This window comes from Aulonocara sp. 'chitande type north' Nkhata Bay, linkage group LG9, assembly GCF_057382095.1.
Source record: "Aulonocara sp. 'chitande type north' Nkhata Bay isolate Kocher_YH1m ecotype deep benthic linkage group LG9, A_spYH_male_GT1.1, whole genome shotgun sequence".
In the NCBI taxonomy this organism is placed as follows: Eukaryota; Metazoa; Chordata; class Actinopteri; order Cichliformes; family Cichlidae; genus Aulonocara; species Aulonocara sp. 'chitande type north' Nkhata Bay.
In genome coordinates, this window is record NC_141352.1 from 11,760,109 (window position 1) to 11,775,713 (window position 15,605).

At 44.4% G+C, this 15,605-nt stretch overlaps 1 protein-coding gene across 4 annotated transcripts in view; it reads right to left on the reverse strand.

Annotated features, from left to right (window-relative positions):
- Positions 1-15,605, reverse strand: part of rps6ka3b (ribosomal protein S6 kinase A3b) — a 66,029-nt gene that overhangs the window by 23,847 nt on the left and 26,577 nt on the right. Inside the window, exon 1 of one of the 4 annotated variants that reach the window (XM_086305781.1) lies at positions 14,606-15,604. The exons of 2 other annotated variants lie outside the window; for them this stretch is intronic. In XM_086305781.1, coding sequence (XP_086161907.1) covers positions 14,606-14,647 — 42 coding nt within the window. In that variant the 5' untranslated portion in view covers positions 14,648-15,604. Of the gene's footprint in view, positions 1-4,273; positions 4,484-14,605; position 15,605 lie in introns of those variants that run through there. One more of the 4 variants, XM_086305784.1, reaches the window with a different exon arrangement.

Below are 15,605 nucleotides of genomic sequence, written 5' to 3' on the forward strand. Positions count from 1 at the left end.
CAAGCTCTTCCCTGTTTAACCCAACTTTCTTCTGATTGGCCCTTCACAATCCAGGTGCATGAACGACAGGTGGGTGGGGCTTCTGACCACCACAGACATTAAACTGGCACAAAAACATGCATTAAAGAGTTTTTGTAACTATCCTCTGCAGAATTTAGCTAAAACTTCCACCACCAGGGGGCAGTGTTTTACCTGTCGCTGGTCTTTTTGTGGTTTTTCCAGCTTCCAGACAATGCTTTACCTTTTTTCCAGACCTTCATTCAAAATAAAAATGTTTAAAACTTTAACACTAAATAAAGGTTATGGTGACTCGCTGCAACCTCTTATGGAACAAATTGGTATTACACTAAAGTACGACTTCGCCTACTTCAGTTTCAGTTTCAGACTCGTTTTTTGTTTTGTTTTTTAACACTCACAGGATTATAGAGCTGGGCAATATTTGGATTGTATCCTCAATAATCACTTTTGGTTTCCCAGGTTATGAATGCATTTACTCTTCTGCATTTTGCTGTTACAGTGTAATAAATTAAGTGCATTTCCTTTTCCCTAAAAGTTCAAACTCATAGTGTTTAGGTCAAGCCAAGATTACGGTGGCCCCGAGAGGTCAAATGCACTGCAGCCTAAATAAACACGAGCAAATGCACACAAAACACACCAGACGTGATTAGGGAAGACAATAACATGACCCAACAGCTGTGGAAGCAACAGAAACCCAACTATTCAAAGGATTGTTTTTAGAAAAGAAGCAGAGGATTTGTTGGTACGGTGAGGGAGAAACAAAATGTAATGTCATTTGTGTTTTAATTGCACGATTCATGTGTTTTGCGAGCTTCTGTAATATTTTCCTTGTTACTGGTGATTTCTTAGGTTGCAGTGTTTGACCTCTCAGGGCCACCGTACAAGAGGACTAAAAGAAACTCTTCAGTCTACAAAGTTCATCTAGAGGAGGAAACACTCAAAGTTGTCACAAAGTCCACCATCTATTGCCTGTCAGCTTAGCTTTTCTGTTGCTTACTTCATCGGCGCTGCGCCCTGCCCATCAGACTTCCTGTGGTGCAGGCATTAGCAGGGATTAGAGGATGGATTTTTATTGTAAAAAACACAAACAAGTGCCTCCCTCCCTACCATATGAACTTGTGTCCTTTTTTATTTCTAAGCTAATTTTTCTTTTAAATTCTATTTAAAGTTAAAGAAACACAAAGAATCCATCCCTGAGCATCAGTGTGGAGCTCTACCGTAACATCCTGAGCCATCCAAGGCAGAAGATTTAGAGGAAACGAGCTAAACTGGGCCATCTTGTATCAGCACAGACACGAGAGGGAACAGTTTGGCTCTCTGTCCTCCACCCTGGAGCACATCGTCGGGGCCGAGTGGGATTTCCAGTGGCTAGAAGTTAAATCAGGAAAGGTTTTTGAGTTTTTACAGCGTAACACTTTGTGTTAGAATATGTGAGTCTATATCAAGATTGCTTTAAATTGTTTACCAGCATTTTCAAGTTGCATTAAAGTGAAAACTGTTATTTGTCAAGACAATTTGTAGAAAAACTCAAATGTCAAAACTGACGGAGCAGAGAGGAGATCCTGACTTTCTGCCCTGACGAAATGCCACTCGGTGTAGCTCAGCTGTTTTCTCGGCCACAGGAGACCTTATAAAACCATTTTACATGCATGTGTTAATTGGCATTTTGGCATTTCTACATTAAAGGTCAACACTCACAAGTACAACAAACCAAGTAAAACACTCTGCCGTTAACGTCAACAAATCAGAGTCTGTTGTCTCCTCTTGCCACTTTGTCCTTTCTTTATATTCATTAGGAAGCTTTTGAGTTAACGTCAGGTGTCCTTCCTGACCTCTGACCTCCTTCTGTGCTTGTTTCGGGCGTTGGGCTCTACAGCAAACACCACGTGACAAACCTGAACCTGACAACCGCAGCACGGTCTAAAGAAACGTTTTCTAAAATCTTAAAAAAATCATTTCAGGATTTAAAAGTTCTCTCATCCAGTCGTCCAGAAATATCCGCCGTGATGCGTTTACTGACACGCTTGAGTACCAAACCAAACAAACAGAAGCTCCTGTAAACAGGTTTGAGAAGCACAGCTGGCCACGACGCAGCGGAGCAGCCTCACATCATCTGTCTGCCGTCTGATCTAATTAAGAGGCCAGATTGAGTCGGTGTGATGCTGTTACACACTTCTGCAGCAGCAGACCTCGCCGGCGGACACATTACAGCCGCCAGATTAGATTAACATAAACTGAGCGCATGTTTCCAACCTCTGCTCCAACCGGGAAATCAACTCGAGCCGTACGTGCGACTGGCTTCAGGGAAACTTCCTCGTGCATTATGAATTAAAGTGTGCCACACTTGCTGATGCTGCAGATCACGGGGTCAGACATGACTGAGACGGTTTTTTGTAGCAAACAGAGCCTGCAATATTTTGTTGTATTGTTATATTTATGCAGCTTTAGGAAAACTAAGAAAAAGTACTGAAAATGTCTTGGCCAGATGTTCACTCTCCTCAATTTTCCCTTCACTGTGAAATTAAGCACTCTGTGTTTGTGCGTCAGTCTGCTCTTGACCTCTTGGCCACACCTCTTAATCTTTGAATTCAGCTGTTTTCAGTCCCGGTGCCGCCCGTGTATAAAGTCAAACACCTCAGCGCAGTCTGAGTTTGTGAACATTTGAATGAGCTGTTCTAACAAACTCACTGAATTCAACTGTAACTGGATGCCACTGTTGCAACAAGCTCGTTTGTGAAATCTCTTCCTTCCTAAATATTGCACGATTAACTGTAAGATGTTGTTATTGCAAAGGCGAAGCACTTAGGAAGCACAACAACTGAGTAGTTTTTTGTCTTGATTATTAAGAATTTGTTACTATGTATTATATCTTACTTCACGTGGTAACAACCTTGATGCTTGACTAGCTTTGGACCAGGAAATCTGCTGATCCTGGCGCCTCTTTTATATTGTGTATAAGTAGTTTCATGGGATGCTTGATGCTTCAGTTTACAACCTAGCTTTCTCTTCTTCTATATGAAATATACTTTCTGTCTTCTGCACTGACTCCTTCACTTATTTACTTACTGAGGATTTTACCAAAGCCAAAAACTGCAGTTCCTCTACTGTCCACTTGAGGCAGTCTCCAAAAATAGATCCTAAATGTCCAACTTTACAGTAGAGACATCCTGCTAAAACAAACCCAGCTAATTTCATCCTTTCAGAACTGTGCTGGGTTAAACTCTTCCAAACATGTTTTTTACTTCAATATTTGATATAATACACGCTGCTGCGCAGTCAGTTGTAGCACCAGCTTGTTGAAGAAGTCTGTGCTCGTGTGGTGAGTGAATCGCTACGCTTTCAGGCCTAATTAACATGAACTGTTCCACGCTGTTGTCCAAAAAACATGACAAAAACAACCCCGCGGCATTTTATGTGCAGTCTTTGATGTTGCTCATAATTCATTAAGACTGAAACACATCAGTAAGCTAAAGTTTCGCTCTCAAAACTGAGTCGTTGTTCTTTTTGATTACATAACCTGGACACAAACATAACTCCATACCAACGTTCAGTCACGCATGAAACACAAATACATTCAATTGAGATACTGTCTAAAAATAGCATCATCGTCGACCTTTGCAGGGGCAGACACTGTTGAACAGAGGAAAGCTGAAATGTATTCATTAGATCGACGACACTCTGACATGTTGTTGTGGAACAAATACCTTTGAAGCTGATGGTAGGACACGTCAGATTTTGAGAGGACGTAACCCGACTCCCCTGAAGCCTTAACAGCCCCCAACACAGACACACACACACACACAGATACACAATGAATGAATTATTCTTGCCTACATATAAGTATATGTATAACAAATACACTTCAGTCTTGATTTTAAGGTCATCAAATTAACATTTTCTTCAGAATGAACAGTAAATCTGAACTGTGAAATATCACCACACCACCAGCTGATTTCACAAACACGCACGGCCACACCGAGCTGGGACTCAGTCCTTTTGCTACCTGAGCTCAGAAAAGCAGGAAAACTCAAAATAAACCTCAGTTTCCACCAATTTTAGAGCCAAATATCCTCTGAAATCAAAGCTGTCAGCGCTGTGAGGACCCCTTCAAATGTTCAAATGCATTGGATCGATATTACAGCTCCAGCTGCAGTATTTACTTCCTTGTCTTATTTATCACCTGCTGATGAGCACATTTTTACTGCCAGGAGGATGTAAGACGACTGTTTTATGCCTCGCATGCAGAGTAACTCACAGCCAGACTGGACAGCTTCGGTCCACAGCAGTCTAAAACCGTCCCTCCAGGTTTCTCCCAGCGGACACCGTTCTGGTTCGGTCTCAGGAGTTGTCGGAGCGACTTTAGCCGACTCCTCAGTGCTCTGATGAGGCCGCCGAGAGCGCTCACGCATGCCGGCTTGGCCTCGGTGGCGGCGGCGGCGCACTGTGTCATCACAAGCTGAACTGAACCGAGGAGCCGGGAGCTGCAGCAGCGATAACTTTGGACTCAGGCGGACAAACTAGTGTGTGTCTGTGAGTCAGTGTGAGGGGATACCCGGAGGAAGAGGAGGAAAAGGAGAGGAGGAGGAGAGATCCAAATCCAGAAGGGAACTGGGATCCCCCCTCCCGTCCCACTTCTCTCCAGTCCTCAACCAACACGCAGCTGTAACCTTCCACCCAGTGTTTCCACCAGGTGTCCTGGAGATCCCCACTCCCTCACATAACTCTCCAACCCACGACTAAATACCACAAGGAAGAAAACTCCCACATCTATTTTCTCACTCAGGCGTTCAGGGAAACATCCCACGTGCAGATTTCACTTAAAAATATCAATGAGTGCGATCTTTAAAGTGTCAGCTGAACATGCTGGAGTGTAAATATTTCATTTAAGACACAGATTCATTCATCTGCATGTTTATTCCTTCTCATGCTGACTCACACAGACCAGGAAGGTTGTTGCAAATACACAAGAAGAAGAAATCTATCAGAAAGGAATAATGTTCAGGGGTTTTCCCGCAAAGATACTTCTAATAAATAGACACACACCCAAAGGCCCATTGAGAGGCTGGAAACAGCCCGAAGCTGTTAATGTGCATACTGGTGATGTTATTGAAGTGAAACAATTCAGTTTAATTATTGCCAAACTATAATAGAAGTGCTTTTAACAGCTTTTTAAAGACTGTTTTAATAAGGTTGGGTTTGTGAACAAAGTGTGACACTGACAGGAGCAAAAACTGAAGTTCAAAATCCTAATCAGGGGCACGTTTAAGCCTGACAACACTGTGGAATCTTTTCTGTACAATTTCCAGGTTAAACAACATCATTCCTTGAAAAGTTGTGCAACAGTGTGCAACTGCCTTTTAGGTATGTTTCTTCCCAAAGGAGAGGCGTGGCAGAGCTGATTCCCTGTCAGCAGCTTTGTACGCTGAATATTTTTAATGCCTGTATTTGTGTTTAGCATACCTGTAAGGCTCCTTTATCTGTGACACATAAAAAAAGTTCAGATGTCATTAATTATGGCTCCTTTCTGTCACTAAGTATCTGCCTCGAGGCCTCTACAGCTGCAGATCTTCCTGCTCCAGCTCTGTTAGCCGTAGTTTGCTGCACAACATCACAATCTAATGATTACAAGTGGAACATTTTTAGATAATTAAATGTTAAATAATGCTAAAAAGCATACGTATACAGAATTTAACTACACTTTCCTTAAAAAAACAAAACAAAACAAAACTGTGTAAATGCAGGAATAAAGGCCTGGAGGCAGAACTGAGAAGAATCAGTATGTTTGAGTAACATAACCTGGTGTTTAACACGTCAGTGCATGTTACCAAAAAAATGCTTTGATACAGATGTGTGCTGAGAAATGTGACGAGATGAAGACCTTAACAGCTGTGAATATGTGGTGGAAAGACACCTCTATGAGACAAAGGATACTTCAGCAATTTATGCTCACGTGTACTAGAAGGACAACAGTGAAACAACCCAAAAAGCAACACCTGGTTTATTCTGTAGGACTGGTTTTTTGGGTAGGGTCAGTGTCACTACTGGTAGCATGAGGTGATAGCATGCAGAGGTAACACAGGTAGTCCAACTCTTCCAGGATGGCACATCACACATCCCACACTGAAGGTTTGGTGTGTCTCCCAGGACAGTCTCACTGCTGTGAGGGGTGGGCCTGACGTCGTCTAATGGGCCTTGTGTTCACTCCATGGCACCATTGGACCTGAGCACATGTGACACACGTGAAAGGGTCTGGAGAACGAATGGAGATCGTTATGCTGCCTGTAACATTGTTCACCATGAGTGGTCTGAAGATGGGTGAGTAATGATCCGGTGAGGCACATCCACAGAGGGCCGCACAGACTTCTACAGGCCAGGCATCGGCACTTTGGAGCCTCCTTGGATCCTCTGTCCCACTGGTCTGGTGCAGTGGGTCCTGGGTTCCTCCTGGTGCACAATAACGCTCCAGGAGGATGAAATTACAGCAAAGTGGACAAACCTAAATGTTTTCACTTTGAATTCAGCCCTCTGTAGGCTGATCGCTTTCATTTCCATCAAACAATGTGGCGTCCTTTCATTCCTAACACATTACCCAGTTCATATCAGTAGAGACTGATTTCATTCCAGTTGCGATCTGTGTATGACTGTATTAGGCTGTAAACCTACAGTATCTAGTGTCTTTATTGTGCTGATACAATAGCTCGTATTCAGCCAGCGCCAATATGCACATTTTCCTCATTTTCACAACTCTGTTCATTTGTGCACAGATTCAATCGGCACACCAGTGCTGAAGGTAAACAACAAGACGCAATGATGCAGGCTTCATGGCGATTCAAGTCAGAATTATAATAATCCAGATAAAATCAGGTGCAAATGCACAAAGTGCTCGTCGGTGGTCAGAATGCGACTTACAGGATCGAGAAGTAGAAGCGGCGCAGACAAACCTAAAGTGGAACAGCTGATGCAGACAGCACACCGATACAAGCACGTCCTTTTCTATGCAACAGTCACACACAAGCTGATGGACGCACTGAGGTCAACTCGGGGTATCTTGCCCTAGACTAGAAGAACTGAGACCCCGACCTTCAGGGTCGACTCACTCGGGCTCCTGAGCCACAGTCACCCCTGCTTTGAAAGGAGGGCGACGTGTGAAAAATATAGAAAGTATTCACATTTTAGGAGTTTTCTAAAGTTCTGTGTGTCACAAATATTACTGCTCAAACATATTTTAAAAATATCTTGTATTTAGTCGTGTGGTCCGCCTCTTGCTCATGCAACAACCACACTGTGACACAGACGTGCATGCATAAAGTCAGGAGCTGACGCAGAGGCGACAGTGACGCAAATCAAACATCCACAAAACCCACAGCCAACCCGGTTCAGCTCCAGCACAGACACAATGTGGACGCTTCCCACCAAACATCCTCCACCTGTCGCAAACACCCCGCCCCCACTCGCGCAGACACAATGTGCACAATGCGAGCGTCACCCCCTGAAAGGACGGGTGACATTTCTTCGATTACCTCCACCTGTTGTCACCTCTCAGGCCCGTGCGCTCGTTTCCGCACAGACAGAAACCAGTGAGGCAAAACTCAAAGCAGACTGGGCTGAAAGCTAAAGAGTACCTGCATCAATAATAACACTCTGTCAACAGGATGCATGAACTAATAAACGTGTAGCAGCAGCAGGAAGTTCGGATACACCAACCAAACACTATGTGCCCAGCACCAACAGCAGACATGAGCAGATGGAGCTAAATAGTCAGATACTTCTGTCCAAGGATGACTAAACAAAAACCGGTGCAATCTCTTTAGTGCTTCACTATAGTAGATTTGTCTTTTATATTGTAAATCTGTGTTACAAAAGCTTTAAAATAGTGGTGGAGCAAATGATGAGCACTCCTTTAAACTGCAGGTGATGCTGAAATGATCAGAGAGGCAATAACAATGTCTACATGTGCACTTTTCCCCTGGTCTCCACCCGCTTCAGGCTATAAGTTGTTGTGATGTATCCAACGCACTGATTTGAGCTTTAAACTTGGGAAAAATGTTCAGAAAGATCAGAAACTAAATAAATCGCGTTAAAAAATCACAGGCTGGGGAGAGAGGGGTGAATGATTGAGCCTGAACTTCTGAAGGTGAATAGCATCATGTCAGAAGTCTTTTAAGCCATTTTTAATCACAAAAATAAAAGTTTTCACCAGTGGTTGGCTAAATATATACATAAGCTCGTCTAACAATTGTAGCCTGTGTCAAAATAATGACTCACAAACACAAAACTCCCCGATGATCAGACCCAAGCGGTGGGAAGGAAGGAAAGCGGGGATGCAATGCACATTTGAAAGTTTCGGCTCTGTTTGTTTAAGAAATAACTGAATGAGGCTTTTGGACAATTTCACATGACTGATCACACGAACGATCAGCCAGACACATTTTTGTCACAGACGTGAAACTGGTTCAGTTTTCCCACGACACCGATACTCAAAGCTGATGACATTTAAAGAAATTGTGCTGAACAAAAACAGATTTTTGCTTTCGACTGCGCCACTTTGAGCAGCTTTGGTTGCAGTTTCTCAGCTCTGAAAATTTCACCTGCTTATTTACTTACTTAACAAGTTATGAAAAGATAAAAATTGCACATTTTTGATCAGCCTGTGCAGTTCAAGGGCCTGAAACTTCATTCATAATAGTATGAAGGTTGCACTGCTTCAAGGTTCAAGGTTCAAGGTTCTTTATTTGTCACATGCATAGTTATACAAGTATAACACACAGTGAAATGTAGCCTGACACGCTCCTCGACATGTGCAAAAATTGGGGTGGGGGGGGGGGGGGGGGTGTAGAGGAAGAACATTATATATATATATACATACATACAGTATATACACTGGGTGAATGTGCAGTAGTAGCAGCAAGCAGGTGAATTCTGTACATTAATATGAATAGACATCTGACTATTTTACAGGATAGACAATATAAACATATTTAAAATTAAAGGAATTGAAATGTACATTGTTCCTTGGTTTAGTGTCTGGAAGAGTCCTGTCTCAGTCAATTATAGATGATGTGAGAGGGCGGGTGTGTGTGTTTAGGGCACGGATGGCTTGGGGATAGAAGCTCCTCTTGAGTCTCTCTGTCCTTGCCCAGAAGATGCGGAACCTTCTACCAGATTGCAGAAGTTGGAACAGTTTGTTGCCAGGATGGGACGGGTCCTTCAGTATCTGCGCTGCTCTAGTCCGGCATCTCCTGGTGTAGGTGTCCTGAAGCGGGGGGAGAGCAATCCTGCAGCAGCGTTCTGCTGTACGGATCACTCTCTGGAGAGCTTTTTGGTCCTTCACACAGCTGTTCCCGAACCACGATGTCATGTTCTGTGTGAGGATGCTCTCCACAGCACCTGTATAGAAAATCCTGAGGATCTTTGGAGAGACCCTGAACTTCCTCAGTTGTCGTAGGTGATACAGGCGCTGCCTAGCCTTTTTGGTCTGGACCTGAATGTGGGCAGACCATGTCAGGTCTGAGGAGATGTGGACACCAAGATACTTGAAGGACTGCACCCTCTCCACTGGAGCTCCATTGATGATAATGGGCTTGTAGTCTCTGTGCTGACCCCTTCTGAAGTCCACCACCAGCTCCTTGGTCTTGCTGACGTTCAGCTGGAGGTGGTTGTCCTGGCACCACGATGCCAGATTCTTCACTTCATCCATGTAGGCCGCCTCATCGTTGTTGGAGATGGCACCCAACACCACTGTGTCGTCAGCAAACTTCACAATGGTGTTGGAGCCATGGGTGGCCACACAGTCTGAAGTGTAGAGGGAGTAGAGCAGTGGCGAGAGGACACATCCCTGAGGTGCTCCTGTGTTGATGGTGATGCTGTTGGAGAAGCACCTGCCCACCCTCACCACCTGAGTTCTGCCAGTGAGGAAGTCCAACACCCATGCACACAGACGGCTGTTAAGTCCCAGATCCCTCAGCTTTGTGAACAGTCTGCAGGGCACTATTGTGTTAAACGCTGAACTGTAATCAACAAACAGCATTCTCACATAGTTACCCTGTTTCTTGTCCACGTGGCTGAGAGTGGTGTGTAGGACGTGGGCGATGGCATCCTCTGTGGATCCGATAAATCAAAGCTACTGCAGAGGAAATGAACCATTCTGATGGGGTCGGGGAAACATTTCCCAGCTTTAGCTGATTTAATGGGAAAAACTTCATATATGTCAACAATGTTTTACCTTAACTTCTATTAGTAGGTCCCCGTTTCTCAGTTTCACAAGCACGCGGGTTATTTTAGGCGCCTTTTGTCAACTTTTTATTTACATGCACTGCAGAGTTTGGCCTGGAAAAGGAGCTGGAAATCTTGGCTGTGTCTGAGTTTACTTTAACGGCGGATAGCGAGTGTCAGACAGCAAGAGGAAATGAGAGGAAACATTTCCAGCGTCACATGCATATCCCTTATTAACTGCGCTAATAAAAATAGATGCAAGTGGGACTCGAGTAATAATGCCAACCAGGCTGTTGTTATGTATTCCTTGTGTGTGTGTGTGTGTGTGTGTGTGTGTGTGTGTAGCTGCTTTAAATTCCTGTTGAACTAAAGCTTTTTCCACTGTTGCTCTCAGCGTGAGTAGCAGTGGGTAAAAGCATCAGCTAAACGCCTCAAATGTCAAAGTAGACGTATGTGTGTGTGTGTGTGTGTGTGTGTGTGTGTGTGTGTGTAAAGCCTCTCTCCATGGCAGCAGCTATCATGGATTGAGCGAGCGGGATTCCATTCCAGACAATCTGTGCCCTCTAAGCCCGTTACGCAATCAAATTAACAGGCCGGATGTCCACCGCGCACACACACATTTGGGATTTGTCAGGTTAGAGGCATCAAGTGCATTTCCGTCGGCCTTGCATCGAGTGACACACACGGACACACAGAGGCTCAGATCTGAGAGGCACCTGTCAAAGAGATCAAAGCGTGGGTTCAGCAGAAAAGCAGAAACGTTTAATGCAATCAAACGCTGCCTTTTAAAGCTCTGCCTGCGCGAGAGCTGAATATGAGACTTTATGAGCTTTGCAGTAAGTTTGGGGACGGCTGCACGAGGACAGCGACAGCCACCCGCAGGAGATCTGAAAGAAAAGAGCTCCACCTACAGAAACAGAAAACCCAGAGCAGGATGCCACGGTGTGGGACTCAGAGGGACAGCAGGACGCCACGGTGTGGGACTCAGAGGGACAGCAGGACGACGCTTTCTATTAAAGTTTGAATCTGTGCGTTTAATCATGAAGCCAGTTTATTAACAGAGTTCAAGGACCAAAACATTAAAATGACTCTAACCTGTTGGGAGTGACCAACTGCAGATGATCTGCTGTCATGTAATGACTTGGACCATCAATGTTTTTCTGTTTAAAGGGGGCCTGTTATTCTATTGCATTAGAGTAGCTTTGCATGAATTAGAGCTCAAAATAATCCTTGTTTATCTTATACTTTGCAGAACTTCAGTCCATCCTATCCAACCTGTTCGTGTCTGAAGTAAACCTTTCTTCTGATTGGCTGTCCCTAGAAAAAAGAAGCGTTGACTGTCCTTACCATATAAGGACAGACACTCCCACTGAGGAGCCACAAGGGGAAAACCCATCTGAAGCACACACACACACTGACCTCATTATGAGCACTGATCACTGGAACAATAAAGTTCAAACCGAGCGTGTCAGAGGTCAGAGGAGATTGGGCGAGCTGCTTCGAGCTGACAGGAAGGTCTGACAGTAACTGAAATATCCACCCATTACAACCAAAGCGTGCAGAAGAGCGTCTCTGAACAGAGCACACATCCAACTTTGAAAAAGATGAGCTACAGCAGCAGAAGACCACATCAGGCCACTCCTGTCACCTAAGAACAGGAAACTGAGGTATCGGTGGTTCAGGCTGCTGCTGCTGGTGTAATGCGTCGGGATATTTTCTTGGCAGTAATGTTTAAACACCACAGCCCACCTGAGCACGTTACAAAGCTGAAATCACCTCAAACTGCTTTTGTGAACGTGAAGAATTCAGAAGAGCTCAGAATTCAACCCTTACTGTAAACTTGTAACCCTATGACGATGGTGTGCTGTACACAATATGAGCTTTACAGTATAATACTGTTATTTTAGTGTAATCTCCATAAATAACTCGGAATTTAACATTTAGAAATGAGCGATTAGAGCTTATAAACTTAAATTCTCTTGAATTTTTGCCTTTGCTAAAGAAAGAAATACTGTATTCCACTGTATCCAATGTACTTTTCATTTCACCAAGAATTTATCTTATTTTATGGTGGTAGTGTGGGTGAAAAGGGACAAATCTGAAAGCAGAAAGCAACAAGAGAAAAAAAAGAAACATAAATGCTTAATCTGCGAGACGGCAATCAAAAAAAAGAAAAAAGAAAAAGACAGGAGTAAGAAATGAGAGAGGGAGGGTAAAAGATGGAGGAGAGAGGCGGATATGATCTGCAGCAGAGGCCGAACTCTATAGTAGAGCGAGAGCATTAAGAATAGATGAGGAGGAGCTGAGGGAGGACATCATCATTAATTCAAGAGCTGGCAAGACAAGATCCTCAATCACGGCTCCGCACATCAGACGCGCTCGGGCTCAGATTTTCATTCTGTTGGTAACTGATCTACCGAGAAGCACGCGGAGAGAGAGGCGGCTGGGAGGACGTGATTCTGGAGGCTGAGATGATGTAGAGCACAGCAACTCTCCTCACGGGCTCATCAGTCACAATATCCTTTGTAAAGTGAAAGGTAATGAAAGAGAAAAGTCCACCACGCGTCCCGAGGTGCTGTTTTCACACGTGCACCACAGCCTTTCTAGACATTACTCATCAAAGACTCAGTGGTCACAATGTGCCGGTACAGGTGCCTGAAGTCACAGAAAACAGGTCGTCACACACATACAAGACTCAAATGGACAAACATCTTTCCACTGTTGATAGCGTTTAATGGCTTCTGGCGTTATAATGAGTTACATTTAAAAAAGTCCGGCCGGTCAGGCACTGGGTGTCTCTGTTTTGTTTTGGCTGTGGTAAGCTTTGTCCTGCAGGAGCTGATTGGAGGGTGATTATCTGGATAAGCGGAGCTCGTGTAAAAGCTCTGACCTTCCTGCAGCCTCCTGTCTCCGACAGGCCCTGCGACTTCCTCCTGTCCTCCACGCACGCCGTCAGCCGCGCAAACAGCCGATAAATGCGCACTCTTTTAACTTAATTATGTTTTTGTAAATACATCGCTGTTTCCTACGCTGCCAGCGCACGTCGTCTTCAGTCATTGTCACAAGTTTTCCGTGTTTTTTCCTTCTGTCATCTCCTCTTAAAAACACGGGGATGAAACACTAAAACTAAACAAAAAACAAAAAACAAACAAAAAATGTAAAAATTTAGAAGAAAGAAAAGTTTTCAACTGTGGTATGACTGACTATCTGACACATATTGATCCATTTGCCTATAAATTCTGACCGCTCGCTAAACAAAAATCAATCAGACGAAACCCTAATTAACGAAGCTCGTCAACACGGGGCGAGAGACACTGAGTGACAGTGGGATGGACGCAGAGAGAGAGATGTGGACAAAGGAAGGGGGACAGCTCGCAGACAGAAAACTTTGTCGCCATGCCAACCATGTTACCATGGTGATATGTCCATACGACACACACACACCTCGCTGTGATCTGTTGGACAGCAGACCCACTGTCTGTGCACTCGTCCGTCCTCCTTTCATTCGGTCGCTCTCCCCTCTCATTAGAGGAAATCAAAGCGCTTCATCTGATGCCAACAAACACACACACACACACACTGCAGTACAGCAAACACTGGTGAATTACTTTTTCCTTCCATGTGAGAGCCTCATCGCTCACATAAATCCTGCAGTCAGAGATAAATACTCATCAATAATCAATCAAAGCAGCCGGCAAGTGTTACGACTCAGTTTCAGCTGTTCGGCTCACATCCATCCACGTCTGGTCGCTAATTACACACCACTAAATCGCTCATTGTTGGTGCGGCCGGCCGCACAGTCCAGCATTGTTCAGGCTCTGAGGCTGACATATTCAGCCAACAGAGGAAAACCTAAAGAGCATCACAAAAGCTTAGCATTGTGTTACTGACCCGCTGGGGTTTGCATTCACCCGTTCACTTTTATTTTATGCGCTTTAAGCTGCAACCTCGAGGAGCCGGGATCAAACGGCGGATCTCCACCTCCTGAGCCACATCTGCCGAGAGCACATCGCTCATGTCTGAATAACTTTACTCGAACTTTAAGTCAAAATATGCAGAGTTAAGATGAGTCATGAAAGGAAACGGCAGAAATAGCTGACGCTTCGTTACAGCGAGAATATGTTTTTCTGCTGCCAAAGCAAAGCTGCACGTTTGCTCACAACCCCGCACTAAACCTGACACACACACACACACACACACACACACACACACACACACACAGAGACTTCAAAAGCAATGCAAACACACCGAGACTACAAGGACACCAAAGACACGGTGAATCACGAGAAATGTAACAAACGCAGACAGCCAGCTAACGACAATCTGTACCAACAGTCTGTGTGTCTGCATGGTGTGTGTGTGTGTGTGTGTGTACCTGGTACTGCCTGCTTCTAACGTTAAATAAAAGTGTCTTCATCCCGCTTGTCTCCTGTCACCACGCTGCCGCTCAAACTCACTAACTGGACAAACTTGTTACAGCACACAGCACTGATGGACACACACACACACTCCCTCCCTCTCTCACACACACACACAGACAGAGGAAGGCCCTCCAGCTGTTCGTCCTGGTGATTAAAGCATGTCCTGTCATTGTTTCCCTGGTAACATCTGCACAGGAAGGCACACATCTGTCCTTGGAGCACCCCGCCCCAACAAACTTTACATCAGCGCCCTCAGAGTCTGCGTCTGTCTGCAGCGTCATGTGATAAATACTGTTTGTATTACAGTGTGATTTCCCACAGGTCACTGAACGCATCGTCTGAATACATCTAAAATGATGAAGCTGGAAACCTCTGCAGAGTCCAAAATATTAGAAAGGAAAGGAGGGAAGGAAACAGAGGAAAGGAGGGCAAATGACAGGAGAGGCCAGGAGGACAAGAACAGGAATAAAAGAGGAAGTGAGGAAAGGAAACAGATCAGAGCCAAGGATATAAGAAAAGGAAATAGAAGAGATTAAGAAAAGACAAAGAAAAAATGAAATAAAAGACGAGACAGGAGAGAAATTAAAAAGGAAAGAGGAGAGGAAATGAGAAATGATGAGGTGAAATTAACGAGGAGATAAAAAAGGAAAGTACCTATAAAGGTGAAGAGGACAAAGGAACGATAAAGAGATGATGAAACAAGAAAAACTGACTGGAAAGGAGCAGTAAGAAAAGGAAGCAAGGAAAGGACATGACAGAAGAGAGGACACGAGGAAAGGAAATAAGAGAGAAAGGACAAGCAGAAGAGGAGTTTGTTTAAAATAAAACATAACAAGGAAAGGAAAGAAAAGCAGACGGCATTTGTGATTCTGAGAGCAGGAAGTGTGTGACATGAAATTCCACAGGAAGAGGAGGATGATGATGAAGGCTCAGAGGGGGAGGAAGAGGAGGAGG